General features: G+C 37.9%; 1 protein-coding gene across 1 annotated transcript in view; it reads left to right on the top strand.

Annotated features, from left to right (window-relative positions):
- Window positions 1–5,024: 5,024 nt before the first annotated feature.
- Window positions 5,025–10,224, top strand: part of GLIPR1L2 (GLIPR1 like 2) — a gene marked incomplete at both ends in the record, with an annotated part of 30,101 nt that continues 24,901 nt past the window's right edge. Inside the window, one exon of the mRNA XM_081250257.1 lies at window positions 5,025–5,258. Within this exon, the coding sequence (XP_081106383.1) occupies window positions 5,025–5,258 (234 nt within the window). The remainder of the gene's footprint in view (window positions 5,259–10,224) is intronic.

The following is a 10,224-nucleotide window of genomic DNA, read 5'->3' as shown; positions in this document are numbered from 1 at the left end:
ATTAAGAGGGGATAATATTGGTGCAGGAATGCATAACAGGTAGATGAGACTGAAAAAAAAAGCCTAGAAACCAACCATACATTTATAACAACTTCACATATGACCTAAGTGGCATTACGAGGCAGAGGGATGAGTTGGTGGTAGGGAGAGATTTTGTAAAGAAGGCACAAAGGACACTAACAATAAATGGAAAGATTGGTAAACTGGTCTATAATAAATTTAGCAACTCTTGTTCATCAAAAGACATGGTCAAGAGAATGAAAAGGTGACCACAGGGTAGGAAAAGATACATCCAATAAATATAGCTTAAAAAGGACACATAACTAGAATATAGAAATAAGTTCCACAAATCAATATGAAAAAGATAACCCAATAGACTTGGATGGACATTTCCTATAAGAGGATATCCAGATGACCAATATACATATGAAAAGTGCTCAACATCATTAGTCTCCAGTGAAATGCAAGTGAAAATCACCAATATATACCCATAAGAAGAACTAAAATGAAAAATATAGACAATTCCCAGCCCTGGCAAAGATATGGCACCACTAGCACCTTCCTACTGCTACTGGTGGGAGTTTTAATTGCAGCAACCACTTTGGAAAACTATTTGGCAGTATTTTTTAAAGCTGAACATATGCATACTAAATGGGCCAGCGATTCCACTTGTTAAGTGTGTACTAAGCAGAAATGGGTACATATGTTCACCAAAAAAATGCACAAAAGTTCATGGCAGCACTATTCATAAATTGCCAGATTTCCACCAACAGCTGTGAGTAAATAAACTGTGCTATATTTATACAATAAAATACTGTACAGTAATGAGAATAAAGGACAGCTACAAATAACATGGGTAAAATTCACAAACATAATGCTGAGCAAAAGAAGCCAGACACAGCGTCCAAATTTTGCGATTTCATGTAAGTATATAACCAGATAGTTATATTTACAATATCAAGGTAGAGAGGTTAACCTGGCATGGCAGAGGAAGTGGGCGGTAGCTGAGGGGCCGCACGTGGAGGGTTTCTGGGGTAACGTCCTATTCCTTGGTCTAGGAAGGATACATGAGTATTGTTCAGTTTGTGAAAATTCCTATGATGTGCATTTAAAATGTGTATACTTTGTGAATCAATGTTTTATTTCTATAAAAGTTTACTTTAAGAAAGAGATGTTTATCTAAATTTTCAGTTACTTTCATGAATTTCTTCATAATATCCCCCTATCTTTTCATTATCTGTATAATATAAGCATGTAAAGCAATAAATTTCCCTCTAACTGTAAAAAAAAAAAAAAAAAAAAAAAAGAAAGAGATGTTTAGGTATATGGTAGCTGAATGACGGCCTGCAAAAGATATTCATATCCTAATCCTCAGAACACGTAATTAGTTAATTTACATGATATGGTAAGAGGGACTTTGCAAGTGTGATTAAGTTAAAGATCTGGAAATGAGGAGATCAACCAGGATTATCCAGGTAGGTTCAATGCAACACAAGCGGTTTCTTTTCTTTTCTTTTTTATTTTTTTGTGGTACGCGGGTCTGTCACTGTTGTGGCCTCTCCCGTTGCGGAGCACAGGCTCCGGACGCGCAGGCTCAGTGGCCATGGCTCACGGGCCCAGCCGCTCCGCGGCATGTAGGATCTTCCCGGACCAGGGCCCGAACCTGTGCCCCCTGCATCGGCAGGCAGACTCTCAACCACTACGCCACCAGGGAAGCCCCACAAGTGTTTTTATAAGAGGAAAGCAGAGGGATATGTGACTACAGAAGAGGAGTCTCAGAGTGATATAACACGAGCCATTACTGGCTTTGAAGATGGACGAAGGGGCCACAAGCCAAGGATTAAAGGTAGCCCCTAAAAACTGAAAAAGGCAAAGAAATGAATTCTTCCCTGAAGCCTCCAGAAGGAATGCAGCCCTGTCAACACCCTGATTTTAGGCTTCTGACCTCCAGAACTGGAGAAGAATAAATTTGTGTTGTTTTAAAGTACCGTTTGTGGTAATCCGTTACAGCAGCGATAGGAAATTAATACATGATACCTTCAAATATTTAAAGACATGGAAACAAAGCCTTCCAGAAAATAAGTATGAGATAAAAAGATAAAAGTTATAAGAAAGTACTAACAATTATGGCAGTCTGAAAATATAAAAGAACTGCTGCAGGAACTGGTGGGTTTTCTATTCTCTTAAATCTGAGGCTAGATGTCAACGGTCAGTGAAGTCACTGAGAAATTTCAGTGGACTGCACTAGCAGACTGTAAAAGTCCATACCAAACCAAAGATTTTATAAAGTACAAAGTAAAAGGCAGAAGTAATAATTTTTAAACAATACTAATTTTGAGTATATTATGTCATTGAAATTCAGCCAATACATATTGTGCACATACAAATGTCTCAGTTACTATATTGTGTCTCTTCACACATATTATCACCTAAGGTTCTGGCTGTGATTCCTAAATTCTAAATACAAGATCTGGAGGGCAAAGTGTACCCCAATATCTTAAAGTGGCAGAACTGGGATCTGAACTCCAAAAATTCCACTTTCCTTTATATAGAAAAAAGCAAAAACATGCAGAAAAACTTTAGAAAGAGAAAGACAAATACCATATGATATTACTTATTTGTGGAATCTGAAATATGACACAAATGAACATAACTATGAAACAAAAACAGACTCACAGATATAGGGAACAGACTTGTGGTTGCCAAGGGGATGGAGAGGTGTGGGAGAAAAGGATTGGGAGTTTGGGATTAGCAGAGGCAAACATATATAGGATGGATAAACAACAAGGTCCTACTGTATAGCACAGAGAACTATATTTAATATCCTGTGGTAAACCATGATGGAAAAGAACATGAAAAAGAATATTTATATATAAATATAACTGAGTCACTTTGCTGAACAGCAGAAATTAAACACAACATTGTAAATCAACTATACTTCAATACAAATTTTAAACATAATATCTGTTTCTTAAGGTTTTTATGATTTAAATGAGTTGATATTTTCCAAACATTTAAAATCTCACCCGATAGTTCTGGAAACAACACAGTGAATATAATTGACACTGAATTTTCCACTAAAAATTGTTAAAATGGTAAATTTTATGTATATTTTACCACAATAGAAAACAAACAAAATAGCTCCAGACACACAGCAAGAATTTTTTAAATTTTAAACTAGCACTTATTACTCTGTATTATAGTTATTTGATGATTTGTATCACCTTTAACTAAAAGCTTCATGTGGATAGACTGCGAATCTAATTTGCTGAGAATTTGTAGCTCTAACACCTAGCATGGGTCTGACACATAGAGGTCCTAAAGAAATACTTATTAAATTAATGAGTAAGTTGTCCAGCAATGACATGGGCTGCCTAAGAGATGGTGACTTCCCTGCTAACATAATTATTTAAGCAGAGGATATGGTGATCACCTGTCAGTGATGTGTCAGATATGTCTAATACAGTGGGACGAGTAAAAGGCTAAAATTTCTTCCTAATCTAAGTCTGCATTATTGTATTTATCTTGTGCTTTAATATAGCAGTTTTCATAGCCTAACAACAGTACCAACATAATAAAGGAATTCCATCTTTCAGCACTTGCCACCTTGACCCGCCACAATACGCTCTGGTCATACTAAAACACTTTTACCCTTTTTTGATCTCCTAGCATACTACATGCTTTTTCCTTTGTTTAGAATGCACTCTTTAACTTGTGTGCTTCACTTTCTTGATGTCACACTCCCCAAACAGGCTTACCTGGTCCTCAAAAAGGGTGTTAGTTGCCCCACACATTATGCCATAGCACTTTGGCTTTATATTTATCCATGGTATAAAGTCACCGATTTGCTAGTTCTCTAGACTAGCAAACTAGCTGGTTCTCTAAGCTACTTGGAAGCAGGGTTTGTGTCTTGTCCACTGGCCTTTCTCATCCACCTAACACACTACCTGATAATACATATTTATTAAAAGAATTAAGGCATGAGTGAAACCATCTTGTGAGGTCTACTGCTTTCAGTTGTGTACACCATAGATAATCTTTAAAAGCACATTTATTTTTAGATATTTTTTGGTCAAGCAGTTGCAGTGCTTTCTTTGTGGCAAAATTCTGTTCCTATGTCAATGATTCTGAATATCTCCTTAATGCTATCCAGCACAAGTGTGATATGCAAATATGTACCCCAAAACGAATATTTGTTTTTATTTTGTGCCTACAACTTACATTCTTCAAAGCAAGTTTTCTTGAGCCAAATACTTGAAGCTAAAGAAACCAGGCCAAAATCTGCTAGGACACTAGCCATTTTTGTCTGAAAGAAATGAAAACCAAAAAAAAAAAAAAAATGAGTTCTTACCTACTGTTAACATGACAATTTGTCAGAGAAGATGAATATTGATATTCCAGACATGCTGGTGAAAGTAAAAAATGAAAATATTTTAACTTTATGAGAATTTGATGATCCCTAGTCTACCCCCTACCTGCTGAGCTTTCCACTTTTCCCATTTATCCTGCGGTTTCCCACAAATGATCATTAAAACATTGAGAAAATCTCAGGAAGTTGGCCTAAAAGAGGATATTCTTCTGTCCAGGAGGAAAATAAAAGGAAGGTCTTGCATTAAATTCCCAACTTAACAAGTAAGGATTTTTTTTTTTGGTTGAATTTTCATCAGTGTCACAGAAGAATTAGAAGGTTCCTCAGACATGTTACTTATTCAACAATTGGCATTTACTGGGCAGTTGACACATTAATAAACGATGACACATCATCTGGTGTCAGAAATCGACTCTGGATATTTAACTACATTAGTTTAGTGAAAAGCTTGCACTCATTTAACTCAAGCCTCTGTTGTGGTTAGTTCTGCAGACAGCTTTCACGAGCCTTGCCGCACTTCTGGTTTCCCTTCATCATTTCCCTCCGTTAGCGGGGAGGCGGGGCCAGACGTGCCTGCACCGCCCCTCCCCGTTGATTGGCAGGTCGCTGGGGCGGGCCGGCGCGTGCGCACTGGCCTGGCCACGACCAGTGAACCATGGAGACCCCGAGGCGGTTCGCCCGGGAGTGGTTCGCCCAAAGGCTTCCTCGGGCGCAGACGGTTGTTTGGAAGGTGTGGCTTTGTGAGTTCTGGCTACTACTGCTGGGTTCCGGTTTGAACGCGCATTTTTTACCGCACGAAGAGGACGTAACGTTTATCAATGAATACGTGAATCTCCACAATGAGCTCCGAGGCAGCGTCATCCCCCGAGGGGCTAACTTGCGCTTCATGGTGAGGCCCTAAGGCGGTTGCCCAAACCTCCAACAGCCCCTGTCAGTACCGCCCCCTCGGCCGCGGAGAGTCTGGGTCGCTGAGCCTTAAGGATCGCGGACAACCGCGCTTAGAGTTTGGGTTTTAAAATACACGTAAAGTTTATATGTTCAAGAAATAAAAAACACTGTCACTCTAACGCATAGTTATTACCAAGGGTTTGCACAGGGCTTGGACTAGGGTCAGTAGAGGTACTCACCAGAGGTGCAAAATTTAAGGGAGCTTTAATTCGAGAAAATGATAGTCTAATGCAATTTTTTTAAATTTAAAAATCAATGCAAAAGTATTATTGATGAAACAAACACTTTAAACAAAGGATCTTTGAGCTTGAATTTGGGAGAGACCAGTGAGGCACTCTCAGGATAATGCAAATGAAAGGTCAGATTCTGTTCTTACTTAAAATTTTGAATTTTTATCATGGATGTTTTCACACTAATTTTGCCTTTTTAAAATATTTTTTATCTTGATTATTGAGTTTTTTGGTATCCAGCCTAAATTTTGCTCCCTAGAGGGTGTTTCATTCACCTCGTCCTAGACCCGGCTCTGATTTTGCGTTCCCTTACAATATAGTTCTTGCTTTCCCATTGTTTTCCCCGTGTTTCTTTGTAATGTCTCATTAGCTGTTCCCCTGGTGCTATAGAGTCTTCATGATTGCCATTAAAAACGAATGCAAAATGTATTGAGTAAATATCGGGCAATTAGGGCCTTCCAATTTATGTTGTAAATATTGCAAGGACTGTCACCCTAGATATGTCTTTTCATCCTTCTGGATTAGTTCCTCAGGAAAAATTCCAGAAATATGATAAATAAAGTATGTGATTTTTTTATTTATACGATACATAGCAATATGCTATACATAGCAATTGCATAGCAATCCCCTGCCGTTTCCTGAAGGACTGTGCCAAATTAAGCAAATATCAGCAGTGTAGAAGTACAGTAAGTCCCCTACATACGAACGAGTTCAGTTCCCAGAGTGCGTTCTTAAGTCCAATTTGTTCCGAAGTCCAACAAAGTTAGCCTAGGTACCCGGCTAACACAATCAGCTATATAGTACTGTAATAGGTTTATAATACTTTTCACACAAATAATACATAAAAAAACAAACACAAAAAATAAAACTTTTTTTAAAAGATGTTGGGGGTAGGAGTTTATTAATTAATTAATTTATTTTTGCTGTGTTGGGTCTTCGTTTCTGTGCGAGGGCTTTCTCTAGCTGTGGCAAGCGGGGACCACTCTTCATCGCGGTGCACGGGCTTCTCACTATCGCGGCCTCTCTTGTTGCGGAGCACAGGCTCCAGACGCGCAGGCTCAGTAGTTGTGGCTCACGGGCTTAGTTGCTCCGTGGCATGTGGGATCATCCCAGACCAGAGCTCGAACCCGTGTCCCCTGCATTAGCAGGCAGATTCTCAACCACTGCGCCACCAGGGAAGCCCCCAAATAAAACATTTTTAACCTTACTGTATAGTACCTTGAAAAGCACAGTAGTACAGTACAATAGCTGGCATACAGGGGCTGGCATCTAGTGAACAGGCAAGAAGAGTTACTGACTGGAGGAGGGAGAGGAGGTGGGAGATGGTAGAGCTGAAGGATTGTCAGCAATAGGAGATGGAGGGCAAGCTGCAATTTCACTAACACCTGTAGTTGATGGCACAGGTTCTGGTTCCTTGCTGGATTCACTTCTATCTACCCTCTTGAAAAAGCAATCCAGTGATGTCTGGATAGTAGCTCTTTTTTTCTTGTCATAGATGACACGGTAGCACTGGATTGCATTCTGAACGGCTGCTGCAACCTTTGTGTACCATACTACGTTCAGGTCCTGTGCCTTAGAAACTAACAGTGCCTCCTCAAATGAAGAAAATCCCCTTGCCATTTCCTGTGTCATGAACCTCTTCTGTTCTTCAGTTACTTCTTCTTCCTCTAGTCTCTCTTTGTCCATTCTCTGGGCCTCCATTTCTATCAGGTCTTCATTAGTAAGCTACACAAAGTAAGTACACAAAGCACAACCACTTGTAGAGGATGCATGCACATGACAATGTACACCAGACACGTGAACTAATTTACTGCACTGGACATGTGACATACCATACGTACATGTGACTGGACATACCACATCTGACTGCCTTGGGCATTTTCAGTCACTTGCTAAACTAATAAATTATAAAAGGGAACTTTGCTTTAATGTTACTTTTAAAATGTTATTTTGATTGGATGTATTTTGTACGTATTATGTTCATTTTCTTTACCTTTTGAATTGTCAGTAAGTTTCCTCTTCTGTTTATATATTTTCTTATAAAAATATATCAATACTAGCATTGAATTTGCTGAAGATAGTTTTATCCAAGCCAATTTTAATCTTTTGAATTTAATTAGAATTTGAGGATATTTGAGAGTTATATCTATGTATTTCCCACCCTTTGTGATGAATTCTATTTCTTCCAAGTTTGAAGATTAGCATTCCTCCTGATAATGAATAAACATAAAATATTTTTAATGCAACTTTTTATAGGTTTTGTATTCCTAATGTCTAAAATTTTTATTTCAAACATAAAGCATAGAGAATAATATAAAGAATAATATTGTGTCCCCTCAATATATATCTTAATATGCGAACATTTTTGAAGGAATAATGTTTTGGGTACAGTTTAAAGCTCCACTCTAAATTTTATCCTTCTCTTCTTTCTAAAAATTTGTATATATTTTTCCCATGGGTTTTACTAGGATGTAAATAATAACTGTAAATAGTATAGTCTATCATAATAGTATGGTCTACTTAGAACTTTTCCTTGACAGGTTTGGAAATCATACATTTTATCTTTATTATTTATTGGTTATGCTTAACATTTTAATGTATATACTTTACAAAGTCCAAAGTTAATCAACATCTATAACCTCCTTCTAAAGATTAAAAAGATATTACAACACATAAATTGTTTGTCTTCTGCCCATGGCCATGCTGTTGTTGTCGTCACCTGGTATTTTTGTTCTACCTTTTTTCAAACTCAAAACATTTATTGGGGTTTTTTAATTGTAAAATATACATAACATAAAATTTACCATTTTAACCATCTTTAAGTGTACAGTTCTATGACATTAAATACATTCACATTGTTGTGCAATCATCACCACCATTCATCTCCAGAACATTTTCATCCTACCCAATAGAAACTCTGCACCCATTAAACACTGACTCCCCATTCCCTTCTTTCTGCTGGCTACTACCATTCTACTTTCTGTCTCATAAATTTGACTACTCCAGGTACATCATATAAGAATCATAAGTGTTTCTCTTTGTGACTGGATTGTTTCACTTAGCATGATGTCTTCAAGGTTCCATTCTGGGACTTCCTTGGTGGTGCAGTGGTTAAGAATCCACCTGCCAACGCAGGGAATATGGGTTCGAGCCCTGGTCCAGGAAGATCCCACATGCCGCGGAGCAACTAAGCCTGAGCCTGCACGCCTAGAGCCTGTGCTCTGCAGTAAGAGAAGCCACTGCGATGAGAAGCCCATGCACTGCACGAAGAGTAGCCCCTGCTCTCCACAACTAGAGAAAGCCCGCACAGCAACAAAGACCCAATGCAGCCAAAAAATAAATCTTTTAAAATTAAAAAAAAAGAATTTCCATCCTTTTAAAGGCTGAATAATATTCCACTTTATGTATATACCACATTTTGTTTATCCATTTATCTCTCCATGGACAGTTGAGTTTCTTCCACATTTTGGTTACTGTGAATAATGCTGCTGTGGACATAGGTATGTGAATAAGTATCTGTACGATTCCCTGCTTTCACCTTTACTACGTATATACCCAGAAATGGAATTGAAAAAACATGTACAAATTCTGTGTTTAATTTTTTGAAGAACTGACATTCTGTTTCCCATAGTGGCTGCACATTTCGCATTCCTACCAGCAATGCACAGTGTTTCAATTTCTCCACATCCTTGCCAACACTTGTTTTAATGGGTGTGAAGTGGTATGTCATTATGGTTTTGATTTTCATTTCCCAAATGATTAGTTATGTTGAGCATATTTTCAGGTGTTTATTGGCCATTTGTATGTCTTCTTTGTAGAAATGTTTGCACAAGTTCTTTGGTCATTTTTTGGTCAGGTTGTTAGGGTCTTTCGGTTAGCTGAGTTGAAGGAATTCTTTACATATTCTGGATAAAATTCCTTGTCAAATATATGATCTTCAGATGTTTTCTCCCCTCCATAGGTTGCCTTTTCATTCTGTTAATAGTGTCCTTTGATACACAAAAGTTTTTAATTGTAATTAAGTCTATTTTTTTATCTTGTTGCCTGTGCTTTTGGTGACATATCTAAGAAATCATTGCCAAATCCAATGTCATGAAGCTTTAAAACCCTTTGTTTCTCATAAGAATTTTATAGCTTTAGCCAACAGGTACATAAAAAGGTGCTCAACATGACTAATCATCTGGGAAATGCAAATTAAACCACAATAAGATATCACTTCACACCCATTAGAATGTCTATCACCAAAAAAGACAGGAGATAACAAACATTGGTGAGGATATAGAGAAAAGGGAAGATTTGTGCATTGTTGGTGGGAATGTATATTCGTACAACCACTATGGAAATCAGTGTGGAGGATTCCTTAAAAAATTAAAAACAGAACTACCATATGATCCAGCAAGTCCACTCTTAGGTATAAAAACAAAGGAAATGACAACAGGATATCACAGAGATATGCACTCCTGAGTTCACTGCAGCATTTTTCACAATAGCCAAGATATGGAAGCAACCTAAGTGCTCATCGATGGATGAATCAACAAAGAAGAAGTGGTGTGTATATATACAATGGTATATTGTTCAGCCATGAGAAAAGAAGGAAATCCTGCTATTTGCAACAACTTGGATGGAACTTGAAGGCATTATGCTAAGTGAAATAAGCCAGACGAAGATAAATATTGC

This window comes from Mesoplodon bidens, assembly GCF_964165515.1.
Source record: "Mesoplodon bidens genome assembly, chromosome: 11".
NCBI lineage: Eukaryota > Metazoa > Chordata > Mammalia > Artiodactyla > Ziphiidae > Mesoplodon > Mesoplodon bidens.
Note: the sequence above shows the minus strand (reverse complement) of the source record. Positions and strands in the feature narration are given on the sequence as shown.